Consider the following 13308-nt stretch of genomic DNA (forward strand, 5'->3'; position numbering starts at 1 on the left):
GAGCCAGGGGACCCCTCCCCTGGGAGGGGAGAACCCAAGTGTCTCTCTCTGCCCACCTGGATCAGGTTTCTTTTGCCCACCTGAGGGCTGGGTTCTTTTCAGCCCCCCTCCAAGGATGGTGTAACCTGACACAGCCCAGCCCCTCTGTTCCACTTTTCTGTCACAGCCTCTTCATCCAGTTAGGAGTTCTGTCTCTCTGGGATGAGTGTTACGAGTTCATGCTGCAGGTCTTCCTCCTACGGCCCTCAACCATGGGGCCAGCCTGGGCAGGTCCCTCTGCAGACCTTCCCAACTCACCCACAGATCAACTCCCACCCAACTCGGTGTCCTCTGTAGACCGCCCGAGGGTGCCTGGCTCCCCTCCTCCAGCTCACTGCTGAAGGTGTCGAAGGGACCTGGCCCAGCGCTGAGCCTCCTGGAGCTGCCTCCACTGAACCGCTCCGTGCCCGGCCCTGGGCCAGCGCTGGAAGCCCTGAGGGGCAGCCAGGCCAAGCGGCGGACAGTCTCCGATCTGGGAGCTGCGGAGGCCGGGAGGTGCCCGGGCGCCATCCCGCGGGGCTGCCCCGGGGACAGGCGACGATAGCCCCGACAACGCCGCCACGCTGCGGCGCGGCCCGCCTGGCCCGCCCCCCTGCCGCCTGGCCCGCCCCCCTGCCGCCTGGCCCGCCCCCCTGCCGCCTGGCCCGCCCCCCTGCCGCCTGGCCCGCCCCCCTGCCGCCTGGCCCGCCCCCCTGCCGCCTGGCCCGCCCCCCTGCCGCCTGGCCCGCCCCCCTGCCGCCTGGCCCGCCTGGCCCGCCCCCCTGCCGGCTGGCCCGCCCCCCTGCCGGCTGGCCCGCCCCCCTGCCGGCTGGCCCGCCCCCCTGCCGCCTGGCCCGCCCCCCTGCCGCCTGGCCCGCCCCCCTGCCGCCTGGCCCGCCCCCTGCCGCCTGGCCCGCCCCCCTGCCGCCTGGCCCGCCCCCCTGCCGCCTGGCCCGCCCCCCTGCCGCCTGGCCCGCCCCCTGCCGCCTACTCCGCCCCCTGCCGCCTATCCCGCCCCCTGCCGCCCGCCCCGGGCCCGGCCCCTGCCGCCCGCCCCGGGCCCGCCCCCTGCCTCCCGCCCCGGGCCCGCCCCCTGCCTCCCGCCCCGGGCCCGCCCCCTGCCTCCCGCCTCGGGCCCGCCCCCTGCCGCCCGCCCCGGGCCCGCCCCCCGCCTCCACCGCCTCCTTCCCCCGGGCCCGCCCCCTGCCGCCCGCCCCGGGCCCGCCCCCTGCCGCCCGCCCCGGGCCCGCCCCCCGCCTCCACCGCCTCCTTCCCCCGGCGCCATGTGGGGCGGGCGGCGGCAGCGGCCGGGGCCCAGCGGTGTGGAGGAGCTGAGGGCTCGGCGGCGGGAGAGGGAGGCAGGTCCGCGCCGGGAACGGGGCGCGGGGCGTGGAGCCTGCCCGGGGCGGGAAGGGGCAATGCGGCCGGACGGGGCCGAGGGTGCTGGAGCCGTTTATGGGAGCCCCCAGCGGTGCCCTGCAGCGGGACCCGAACAGGGCCCCGGCCTCGACTGGCACCCGAGGGGACAGGGGGTGGGTGGCATCTGAGGGGACGTGGGACAAGTGGCATCTGCCGGGACACAGCCTGGTGGCATCTGAGGGGACACAGGGCAGGTAGCCTCCTGTGTGCTCCCTGCCCACTCGGGCAAAGCGGGCACAGCCTTTGCCCAGGAGTTCTGCCGTGAGTGCCATGTCCTCACCCACCCCTCGCTGCAGGTTGGGTTTGCCAAGGTCCTGCCAATATCAAACTAGCCTCAGGGCCCTGCCGTGGTGGCCATGCGGGGCCCCACACCCCTGCCCTGGTGGTCCCTCTGCTGGTGCCCCTGCCCTGATGCCATGCCGGTGTGCCCAGCCGTAGCTTTGCACCTCGAGCACGCCCTGCACCGTGCCAGGGTCAGGGCATGGCGGTGGGCAGGAGGAGGCTGTTGGGTGGCCTGGGGCAGGGGGTGGGCGGCAGGGGGTGACATGACCGGCGGCACTTGCAGCCCTGCGCAGGGCCCGGCGGCAGGAGCAGCTGCTCAGCAAGAGGCTGCTGCGGGAGGACAGCGCCGCGGAGCACGGCGAGGGCGAAGCAGAGCCTGCGCCCGACCCTCTCTCCGAGGATGAGGTGAGGCCCAGGGGATGAGCCCCCCTCCCCCTTGTCCTGGGGGGCCCTGGGGAGCAGGGGTGGAGGTGGGCTTGGGAGGGCGTCCACAGCAGCATGGCCAGAGATGGTCCCTCTGCCCTGTGGAGACCCCACCTGCAGGGCTGAGTACAGCATGGGACCCCTCATACCAGAAGGACCTGGAGCTGATGGAGAGGGTCCAGAGGAGGCCATGAAAATGTCTCCTATGGGCACAGGCTGGGAGAGTTGGGGCTGCTCAGCCTGGAGAAGAGAAGGCTCTGGGGAGACCTTACAGCAGCCTTCCAGTACCTGAAGGGCTCCAGGAGAGCTGGGGAGGGACTGTTCAGAAGGCTCTGTGGGGATAGGACAAGGGACAGTGGTTTGAAACTGGAGCAGGGCAGACTTGGGTTGGACATCAGGAGGAAGTTCTGCACAGTGAGGGTGGGGAGACACTGGAACAGGCTGCCCAGGGAGGGGGTTGAGGACCCTGCAGACATTCAGGATCAGCCTGGATGTGTCCCTGGGCAGCCTGCTCTGGTTGGAGATGTCCTTGCTGCCTGCAGAGGGGTTGTACAAGAGGACCTTTGCGGGGGTCTCTTCCAACCTGATGCCCTCTGTGACTGTTTCCTGAGTCCCTGCTTGCCCTTCTCCCCTCCCTCCCTGCTTTGCCAGGCCCTGGAGCTGCTCCGAGGGCTGCAGAGGGGCTCTGAGGACAGGAGGAGCTGCCTGGGCCGCCTGCGCCGGGCCCTGCGGCACAGGGAGAGCCAGCAGAGGTTTGTCAGGTCAGCACCAGAGCGGGTGAGCCGCTGTGGGCAGGGCCGGGCCGGGCTGGCAGGAGGAGGCAGCACTCTCTGTGTCCCTGCAGGCTGGATGGCAGCATCCGGACCCTGGTGGGGCTGTTCACCGGCAGCCTGGGGGAGCTGCAGCTGGGGGCCGCGCGCTGTCTGCATGAGCTGTCCTGCGGAGACCCCCCCGTGGCCGAGGCCTGCCTGCCCTTCACCCCCTACCTGCTCACCTACCTCGCAGGGCACAGCCTGGAGCTGACGGTGAGGCCGCACCTGCCATCTGCCAGGCCCTTGGCACCCAGCGGCCCTCGGGCAGCTGTTGGCTGCTCTTGGCCTGGCTCACGGGGGAGGGCTGCTGGGAAGGGGACCTCGGCTTCAGCCTGGAGCAGGACTGTCCCCGGGGCTGGCCCAGGGCAGGGAGGCTTTGTCTGGCCAGATGTTGGAAACCAGACAGAGCCCCGGTGTGGTGGGGTTGGAAGGGGCCTCAGGATCATCCAGCCCAACCCCTCTGCCAAAGCAGGGCACCCACAGCAGGGTGCCCGGGGTCACAATGGCCAGGGGGGGTCGGAAGCTCTCTAGAGAAAGGTTGGGAGGGACCTCTGGGGATCATCCAGTCCAACCCCTGCTCCAGCAGGGCATCCATAGCAACTTGCCCAGGAGCACAATGGCCGGGGGGGTTTGGGATCTCTCAAGAGAAGGAGACTCCACAGCCTCTCTGGGCAGCCTGCTCCAGGCCTCCAGCACCTTCTTGGAGGGGAATATGGAGTCTGCCCTTCACCGTGCCCCATCCCAGCACCAGGAGGAGCTTGGTGCCATCCTGTTGGTGTCTCCTTCCAGGTAGCAAATACCCCCAAGCCCCAGGAGGCCAGGCAGTTTCTCCTGCCACAGCCCAGGGTACAGTGGTTCACCCCAGCTGCCATGGGTTCCTCTCTTCAGTTCCAAGCTCTGTCTGGGGAAGCAGAGCCTGCAGGCTGTGGTTGTTCAGCAGACTTGGGTCTGGCCTCTGGCTGGGCCTGGGTGGCCCTTGGCATGTTTGTGCTGGGCCAGGCAGAAGCCCTGGCTGCAGGTTAGGAGTTTCTGAAGGTGCTGGAGAAGGGAAAGGAGCAGGGACAGGGGCAGCCACTGGGCCTGCACTTCATGCAGCAAGCAGTGGTCCAGCTTGGGAGGCCCCAACAGCTCCAGGCTGCTTGGAGAAGCAGCCAGGATCCCACCTAAGGAACAAGCTGGGCACACCCCCAGGGTGATGGTGGCCTTTCAGTGGCACGTGGCCAGTCTCGGGTGGCTACTGGGGAGCTCCAGGGGTCTTGGGGCAATGCCAGAGCAAGAACTCAAAACCTGAGCCTCCCCCAGAGTGGAAGTGAGCAGAGCCCAACCTGGGCCAGACAGCAGAGGGACAAGCTGGAGCTGATGCAGCTGGAGAGCCCAACAGCACCCAGCTGTGCTCACCTCTGGGGACAGCTGTGTCCTGCTCAGGGAGGCCTGAGCCCTGTCCCAGCCTGCAGGCCCCCAGGGGAGGCAAAGGAGGTGACCTGCTCCCCGGGGCTGTGTTTCAGGAGCTGTGTCTGTACACACTGGGGAACCTGGTGGTGGAGAGCCAGGCTGTGAGGAGACAACTCCTGCTCCAGGGCATCATCCCAGTGCTGGCCTCCTGCAGCCAGGTGAGTGCAGCAGCTCAGCCCTGCTCCTGCCCCAGGCAGAGCTTGCCTCTGCTTGCACCCTTGAGACTGGCTGCCTGCTGAGGTCCCTGCTGGCTGAAGATACCTCCTGGGCTTCCTTGCTCTCTGCTGATCTAAGTGCCCAGAGCAATGCTGCTGCTGCTGTGTTTGGGCTCCTGGATCCTTTCAGCTGCAGACAATGAGAATCACAGAACAACAGAATGGTTTGGGTTGGAAGAGACCTTGAAGATGAAGTCCCCAACCAGAAACCCAACCCCACCATGGCCTAACCATGTCCCCAGGTGGCATGGCCACAGGTCTTGAACACCTTCTGGGGATGGGGACTCCACCTCTGCCCTGGGCAGCCTCTTCCAGGCCTCTTTTGGGGCACACATTGTTTCTCATCTCCAACCTAAACCTCTCGCTGTGCTCGCAGGGGCTCAGCTTTGCTCTCTCCCTGTGCTCGCAGGGGCTCAGCTTTGCCCTCTCTCTGGCTGCAGGGGCTCAGCTTTGCTCTCTCTTTGGTTGCAGTCCCCCCATGAGGCAGTGCTGGAAGGTGTGGGCTATGTCCTCTCACAGCTGCTGCAAGCCAAGGAAGCTCCCATGGAGATCATTCCGTGAGTCCAGGCCTCTGAATCCTGCCCCAGAATGGGCCCCGGGGCCCAGTGTGGTCTTAGCATGCCAGGGACAAGGCTGCCTGTGCCATGCCAGTGACACTGATGGTTCAGAGCAGAGTGCTGCCAGAGCTGGGCATGGGGCCTGACCCTCCTCCCTCAGCAGACAGCTCTGGAACTTCAGTGAAGGACAGAGCAGAGCAGGGGCAGGTTGGCAAGGGCAGGTTGGCAGGGGCAGGCTGTCCCTGCTCCTCCTGAAAAGATCCATGTGACAGCCCCAAAACAGGACCCCAGGCAAGGTGTCCTGCCCCAGGCCCTGCCTTGGGCACAGGGAGCTTGTGGTGAGCCTGTGTGGGGCTGAGGCTGCAGCCCTTGGAGAGCCTCTTCCAGGGGGGGTTCTGGAGCACGTGGCTCCCATCAGAGGGCAGAGCAGCTCCCTGCTTGGTGGCCAGGGCCTGTGTACCCTTCTCTGTCCTGCCTGTGTGCCTGTACTGACTCTGCTCTTCTCCCCCAGGCTGGTGCTGAGCTCTGCCCTGCCCCAGCAGATGCTGCGCCGGCTGCAGGGGGGGCTGGGGGCTGGGGCAGGAGCTGCTGTGGAGTTTGCCTGGTGCCTGCACTACATCACTTGCAGGTAACTACCTGGGTCTGCCCTTGGGGGCAGCCAGAGAGGCCCTGGCTGCTGATTGGGAACCTGCTTGGTGTCCCTCTGCCCCTTTGGCAGCCACTGCTGTGTCCCAGCACGTGCGGTCTGCAGGGCTGCCACCTTCCCTCTCAGATGATCCACCTGAGGAGGCTGCTCCCAGTCCTCTGAGCTCTCCCCACTCACCTCCCCACGGCTGGAGCTGTTCCCTGCACTTCCCAAGATCAGCTCCCTGAATCCTTAGGCTTCTGGGGTGTGCCCAGTGACCCCTGCCCAGGCTGGCTGCTGCCAACCATCTTGGTGTGGCTGCTCCTAGTGCCACCTCCTTTAGCAGCACCCCCAGAAGGTCACTGAAAGAAGGGCTGAGGCTATTCCCAAGCCCTCACAGATGGTCCCAGCAGATGTTTCTCCTGAGCTGTTAAATTGCTCAGCTCAGGAACCAGCTGCTGGTCTAACCTGGAGCAGGCCCTGTGGTGGCTCGGCGCAGAGCTGCCACTTCCCAGGCCCTGCTGCCAGCCAAGGGCTGCAGCATTTCCCTCTCTGGGCACCAAGGACAACCAAGTGAAGTCCAGCTGGTGGCTGGGCACCAGAGGTGTCCTCCAGGGCTCAGCACTGGGCCACTCTCTTCAGTATTTTTATCAATCATCTGCATGAGGGGACTGAGACACCCTTATAGGTTTGCAGGTGACACCAAGTTGGGTGGGAGCTGGGTCTGCTGGAGGGTCAGGAGGATCTGCAGAGGGACCTGGCCAGGCTGCAGCCAAGGGCCAAAGTCAGTGGGGTGAGGTTCAACAAGGCCAAGGGCTGGATGCTGCTCTTGGGGCACAAGAACCCCATGAAGGTTCCAGGCTTGGGGCTGGAAAGTGCCCAGCAGAAAAGGCCCTGGGGGTGCTGGGTGACAGCAGCTGGAGAGGAGCTCAGGGGGTGCCCAGGTGGGCAAGAAGGGCAGCAGCAGCCTGGCCTGGAGCAGCAGTGGTGTGCGCAGCAGGAGCAGGGCAGGGATGGTGCCCCTGGACTGGGCACTGGGGAGGCCACAGCTTGAGTGCTGGGTTCAGCTCTGGGCCTCTCACTGCAAGAAGGACATTGAGGAGCTGGAGCAGGGCCAGAGAAGGGCAAAAAAGCTGGGGAAGGGTCTGGAGAAGAGGGCTGGGGAGGAGCAGCTGGGGGAGCTGGGGGTGTTCAGTGTGGAGAAGAGGAGGCTGAGGGAGACCTCATTGCTCTCTACAGCCCCTTGAGAGGAGCCAGGTGAGGGTTGGGCTCTGCTCCCTAGTCTCAGGTGAGAGAAGGAGAGGCTTCAAGTTGCCCCAGGGCAGGTTTAGGTTGGACATTAGAAGAAACTTCTTCGCTGAAAGGATTCTCAAGCCCTGGCCCAGGCTGCCCAGGGAGGTGGCTGGGTCCCCATGCCTGGAGGTGTTTCCCAGAGGCAGAGCTGTGGTGCTGAGGCCGTGGCTCAGCCCCAGCCTTGGCAGAGTGAGAGCAGGCTTGGACTGGATGCTCCTGAAGGTCTTTCCCAACCCAGAGCCTTCTGCTGTTCCCTTTGCAGCCACACAGCGAACAGGGAGCTGCTGGCGCTGGGGGCGCTGCCTGCCCTCACCGAGCTGCTGCTCCACCTGGCCACAGACATCCCCCCAGAGGCTCCCGAGGGCCTGGAGCTGGTAGCACATGGGCAGGGCCGGGGGGGGCTCAGGGGCAGCCTGCGGCTGGGGTGGTGCTGAGGGGCTGGGGTGGTGCTGAGGGGCTGGGTTCCAGCTCTGGGCTGGGGTGGTGCTGAGGGGCTGGGGTGGTGCTGAGGGGCTGGGTCTCAGCTCTGGGCTGGGGTGGTGCTGAGGGGCTGGGTGCCAGCTCTGGGCTGGGGTGGTGCTGAGGGGCTGGGTCTCAGCTCTGGGCTGGGTCTCAGCTCTGGGCTGGGGCGGCGCTGAGGGGCGGGGCGGCGCTGAGGGGCGGCGCTGAGGGGCGGGGCGGCGCTGAGGGGCGGGGCGGCGCTGAGGGGCGGCGCTGAGGGGCGGGGCGGCGCTGAGGGGCGGGGCGGCGCTGAGGGGCGGCGCTGAGGGGCGGTGCTGAGGGGCGGCGCTGAGGGGCGGCGCTGAGGGGCGGGGCGGCGCTGAGGGTCGGCGCTGAGGGTCTCTGTCCCCCCCAGCTGGTGTCCCCGGTGCTGCGCAGTCTCAGCAGCCTGCTCGCAGAGCCGGCCGGTGCTGAGGGTCTCTGTCCCCCCCCAGCTGGTGTCCCCGGTGCTGCGCTGTCTCAGCAGCCTGCTCGCAGAGCCGGGCGGTGCTGAGGGTCTCTGTCCCCCCCCAGCTGGTGTCCCCGGTGCTGCGCTGTCTCAGCAGCCTGCTCGCAGAGCCGGGCGGTGCTGAGGGTCTCTGTCCCCCCCAGCTGGTGTCCCCGGTGCTGCGCAGTCTCAGCAGCCTGCTCGCAGAGCCGGGCGGTGCCGAGGGGCGGCGCTGAGGGTCTCTGTCCCCCCCAGCTGGTGTCCCCGGTGCTGCGCAGTCTCAGCAGCCTGCTCGCAGAGCCGGCCGGTGCCGAGGGGCGGCGCTGAGGGTCTCTGTCCCCCCCAGCTGGTGTCCCCGGTGCTGCGCAGTCTCAGCAGCCTGCTCGCAGAGCCGGCCGGTGCCGAGGGGCGGCGCTGAGGGTCTCTGTCCCCCCCAGCTGGTGTCCCCGGTGCTGCGCAGTCTCAGCAGCCTGCTCGCAGAGCCGGCCGGTGCCGAGGGGCGGCGCTGAGGGTCTCTGTCCCCCCCAGCTGGTGTCCCCGGTGCTGCGCAGTCTCAGCAGCCTGCTCGCAGAGCCGGCCGGTGCCGAGGGGCGGCGCTGAGGGTCTCTGTCCCCCCCAGCTGGTGTCCCCGGTGCTGCGCAGTCTCAGCAGCCTGCTCGCAGAGCCGGCCGGTGCCGAGGGCCAGCTCCAGGACCATCGCCTGCTGGTGGCGCTCTTCCTCCTCCTGCAGAGCTTCCACCAGCAGCAGCCCTTCGTGGTGCAGGAGGGGCTCTGGCTGCTCAACAACCTCACCGGTGAGCCCCCAGCCCCAGCTGCCGCCAGCCCTGCCCTCCCTGCCGGCCTCTCTGCAGAGACCTCCCGCAGAGTCCCGGCTCCCCCTGACTGCTCCTTCTCTGCCCACCCTAGCTGAGGAGCCCTTCTTCTGCTCTGCTCTGCTCTGCCTGGACCTGCTGCCTGCCCTGCTGCAGCTGCTGCCCTGTTCCCAGATGGCCAGCCTGCTGGTGAGACCTCCCCTCCTGCCCCAGCCCGGGGCTCCAGGGCTGTGGGTCCTGCCTGCAGGGTGCTGAGGCTGGCTGTGGGCAGTAGGAGCAGCACGGTGGAAGGTCTCCTGCTGTGGGAGTCACCATCCACCCACCCTGACCATGGTTAGTCCCAGCAGAAGAGGGGCCCAGGGCAGATGTTCAGCTGGGGCCAGGCCTGCAGAGGGTCTGGGGAGCTGCTGCCATCTTTTGTCAGGCCACAACAACCCCATGCAGAGCTACAGGCTGGGGACACAGTGGCTGAGAGCAGCCAGGCAAAGAGGGACCTGGGGGTACTGGTTGGCAGCAGCTGAACAGGAGCCAGCAGTGTGCCCAGGTGGCCTTCTTGGCCAATGGCATCCTGGCCTGCATCAGGAACAGTGTGGCCAGCAGGAGCAGGGAGGTTATTCTGCCCTGTGCTCAGCATTGGTTAGGCCACACCTTGAGTCCTGTGTCTAGTTCTGGGCTCCTCAGTTCAGGAAAGATGTTGAGCTGCTGGAAGGTGTCCAGAGAAGGGCAACAAAGCTGGGGAGGGGTCTGGAGCACAGCCCTGTAAGGGCCCTGAGGGAGCTGGGGTTGCTTAGCCTGGAGAAGAGGAGGCTCAGGGGAGACCTTCTTGCTCTCTCCAACTCCCTGAAGGGAGGTTGTAGCCAGGTGGGGGTTGGTCTCTTCTCCCAGGCACCAGAACAAGAGGACACAGTCTCAGGCTGTGCCAGGGGAGGTTTAGGCTGGAGGTTAGGAAGAAGTTCTTCAATAGAGATTGGCCATTGGAATGTGCTGCCCAGGGAGGTGGTGGAGTCACCATCACTGGAGGTGTTCAAGAAAGGCTTGGATGTGGCACTTGGAGCCATGGTTTGGTGGTCAGGAGGTGTTGGGTGATAGGTGACAGGTTGGACTTGATCTCTCAGGTCTTTTCCAATCTGGTTGATTCTGTGGTTCTCTGACAAAGCTGTCACCTGAGAGGGGGGAGCAGAGCCCAACCCCCAGCTCACTGCAGCCTCCTCTCAGGGAGCTGCAGAGAGCAATGAGGTCTCCCTCAGCCTCCTCTTCTCCAGGCTGAACACCCCCAGCTCCCTCAGCTGCTCCTCCCCAGCTCTGTTCCCCAGACCCTTCCCCAGCTTTGTTGCCCTTCTCTGGCCCTGCTCCAGCTCCTCAATGTCCTTCTTGCAGTGAGAGGCCCAGAACTGAACTCAGCACTCAAGCTGTGGCCTCCCCAGTGCCCAGTCCAGGGGCACAATCCCTGCCCTGCTTTTGCTGCCCACACCATTGCTGCTCCAGGCCAGGCTGCTGCTGCCCTTCTTGGCCATCTGGGCACCCCCTGAGCTCACCTTCAGCCTGCATCTTGCACTAGATCAGGCAGCTCAAACCCTGCCCAGCCTGAGCTGGGATGCTTCTGGGATGTGTTCAGCACTCACTGAATCCTCTGCTGGCTTCTCCCTGCAGGTGCTGACAGTGCTGTGCAACGTGGCAGGGCAGGGCCCAGCCTACTGCCAGCAGCTGCACCAGCAGCAGGCCCTGCCCCTGCTGCTGCCCACCCTGCTGCTGCCTGACCCCAGCCTGGTGGGGCAGTGCCTGGAGCTGCTGCACCTCCTCTTCCTGCACTGGCCAGAGGTAAGAGCCAGGGGTGGCTGCTGCAGGGGCAAGCAGGAGCTCCTGAAGCCGGGATGGGGGTGAGCAGCACCTCCCTAACCCTGCCTTCAGTCAGTGCCACCCCAACCCCCACTGCCCAGCTGCTGCAGGGTCACATGGCTGCTGCCAAGGCTGGAAGCCCTTCCTGCCTCTCTGGGGAGCTCCTCCTCATTGCCAAGGACTGGTCTGGGACACACTGAGGTCGTTACTGACCTCTGAGGGCATCATGGGGGCATTTCTAGGGCAGCTGTGCCCACTTCAGGCTCTGTGCATGCCCAGCCAGCAGTCAGCAGGGCTGAAGCTACCTTGGCTTGGGCCTTTGGTGTCTGGTAGGGCCCTGGAGAACCCCTGGGCTGTGCAGTGGTGGCTGTGGGCAGGCAGGACCAGCTGTGGCAGCCAGCCAGCTGCCAGCCCTCTCCTCTCACCCAGGCTGCTGAGGACTTCGTCCGGCAAGGTGGGCACCAGGCCTTGGAGCGGCACCAGAGCAGCCCAGAGCTCCAGGAGCGAGCAGGAGCACTGCTGGGCATGCTGGGCACTCCCCTGGCAGCCTGCAGCCCCTGACACACCACCCTGCCCCCTGCTCCTGGCAACCCCTCCTCCCTTCCCTCTGCCCTCCCACTGTGCTCCAAAGCCCTACAGGGGCTCTGCCCAGCAGTGCTGGGGAGGCTGCCCCTGGGCAGGAGGTGGCAGAGGGGCAGGAGCCTGGCACAGGGGCAGAGCTGAGCTGCCAGCTGGGCTGCTGGGGCTGGGGAGGTGGTGCGTGAGCCACGGTGGAGCTGCTGCTCCCCTCAGCAGCTGCTCTCAGCTCTGCAGGCAGGGGTGAGGCCGGGGGTGGGCAGGGGCCCTTTATGCCATTCTCCAGGCACAGACACAGGTTGTACAGGCACAGACACATTAAAGCTCAGCACTCCAGGCCTCAGCTCAAGGCCTCCTTCTTCTCTTCACACCTTGCTCTTCACAACGTTCTCCAGGGCCTTGGCCACTTCATCCACCGAGAGGTTGTTCAGGGACACGCTCTTCTCCCTGCCAAACTCTGCAGGGAAGGCAGAGGGTCAGGGAGGTGCCTTGGTCCTCTGCTGGGGCAAGGGACAACCCTAAAGCCCTGCTTTAGGCTTCCCAAGCCCCCAGCCCAGGCTCCCATCACCACCCTCCCCACCTCTCATTCCCTGTGCCCAAGGGCAATGGGTTGGGTTGGAAGGGACCTCAAAGCTCAGCCAGCTCCAGCCCCCTGCCATGGGCTGGGACACCTCCCACCAGCCCAGGCTCCTCAAGGCCTCATCCAGCCTGGCCTGGAACACTTCCAGGGAGGAGGCAGCCACAGCCTCCCTAGGTAACCAGTGTCCCAGCACCTGAGGGAAGCCAGCAGGGCCCAATCCATCTCCTGCCTTCTTCTTGTTACCTATTTCATGGACTCACACAGTGCTTTGGGTTGGAAGAGACCTTGGAGGCCACTGGTCCAACCCCCCTGCAGCCAGCAGGGACATCCCTAAGTAGAGCAGGTTGCTCAGAGCCCCAAACAACCAGACCTGGAGCAATTCCAGCCATGGGACATCTCCCACCTCTCTGGGCAACCTGGGCCAGGGTCTCACCACCTTCCTGATGAAGAATTTCTTCCTGAGTTTAAAGCCACCCCCCCTTGTCCCACCACTGCAAGCCCTTGCAGAAAGGCCCTCTCCAGGCTGCTTTTAGGTCCCCTTTAAGTACTGGAAGGTCACAACAAGGTCTCCCCAGAGGCTTCTCTTCCCCAGGCAGAACAACCCCACCTCTCTGAGCCTGGCCTCGCAGCCGAGGGCTTCCAGCCCATGATCTTTGTTGCACAACGATGGGGCAGAGGCTGCCACCACAGCCCGAGGCAACCTGGTGGCTTGCAGCCTGCTCACATCAAGCACCCACCAACACCTCAGTCAAAGAGTGCTGCCAAACCTGCTGCTCCTGCAGCAGCCCCTGGGGCACGGGGTCTGTTTCCCTGCAAGTCAGGCTCCTCTGCAGAGGAATCCTGCAGGGCTGGGAGGTCACAGCCACAAGCTGCCAAACCACCTCCTCGTCCCTTTTTTGCCTCCCACCGGGTCACGCAGCAGGAACACCCATCCCAAAAGGCAATCCTCGCCTCGGGGACAGCTTCTTCCCTTCCATCAACGTCCCTTACCATTGACGCCCCCCCAGCCCCCGTTCGCCGCTGCCCGCCGGGCTCCGGCCCTCGCCGCCCCGCGGGCACTCACCGTAGCGAGCCCACAGCTTGGGCTGCACCCCAGAGCACTCCCGGATCAGGATGGGGAAGTCGGGATTTGCCTTCTTCAGGGTCACATAGTGCTGCTCGATGAACTCCCTGCGGAAGGAAGGAGGCACAGGGGTGGTCCCCGTGGCTGGGGCCGCTCAGGGCCGGACCGGCTCGGGGCGGGCAGGAGCCTCACTGTCCCTCGCGCCCGCCGCGGGCCGCAGCCCTGCCCCAGGCTCACCTGACGCCGCGGCTGCCCGGGGAGCGCTGGCAGAGGTGGATGCGGAGCTCCCGCAGGCCGCGGCCCAGCCCGCCCCCGATGCCCCTCACCGCGGCCGCCGCCATCTTCCGCCCGCACCTGACACAAGCACGGGGCGTGGCTTCGGCGTCCGCCAATCGCGGCGCCAGCCGGGGCGCGGCC

The 13308-nt window shown here is 66.2% G+C and overlaps 2 protein-coding genes across 3 annotated transcripts; one reads left to right on the forward strand and one right to left on the reverse strand.

Moving 5' to 3' along the window:
* Positions 1-1286: 1286 nt before the first annotated feature.
* TMCO6 (transmembrane and coiled-coil domains 6) lies at positions 1287-11454 on the forward strand. The gene is made up of 12 exons (XM_054168543.1): positions 1287-1380; positions 2003-2124; positions 2794-2903; positions 2987-3167; positions 4460-4564; positions 5093-5178; positions 5690-5806; positions 7359-7470; positions 8644-8818; positions 8931-9025; positions 10487-10654; positions 11102-11454. The coding sequence occupies exons 1-12, from the start codon at positions 1302-1304 to the stop codon at positions 11231-11233; spliced, it is 1482 nt and encodes a 493-aa protein (XP_054024518.1). The 5' UTR covers positions 1287-1301; the 3' UTR covers positions 11234-11454.
* Positions 11455-11577: 123 nt separating this feature from the next.
* Positions 11578-13256, reverse strand: NDUFA2 (NADH:ubiquinone oxidoreductase subunit A2). 2 transcript variants are annotated; one of them, XM_054168541.1, is made up of 3 exons: positions 13129-13256; positions 12892-12998; positions 11578-11705 (listed from the first exon to the last, which is right to left on the reverse strand). In XM_054168541.1, the coding sequence occupies exons 1-3, from the start codon at positions 13230-13232 to the stop codon at positions 11614-11616; spliced, it is 303 nt and encodes a 100-aa protein (XP_054024516.1). In that variant the 5' UTR covers positions 13233-13256; the 3' UTR covers positions 11578-11613. The 2 variants fall into 2 exon arrangements, with proteins under 2 accessions (XP_054024516.1, XP_054024517.1); XM_054168542.1 differs by having other exon boundaries at positions 11648-11745.
* Between the last annotated feature and the right edge of the window lie 52 nt (positions 13257-13308).

The sequence above is a fragment of the Dryobates pubescens genome, chromosome 16, assembly GCF_014839835.1.
Source record: "Dryobates pubescens isolate bDryPub1 chromosome 16, bDryPub1.pri, whole genome shotgun sequence".
Taxonomy (NCBI): Eukaryota; Metazoa; Chordata; class Aves; order Piciformes; family Picidae; genus Dryobates; species Dryobates pubescens.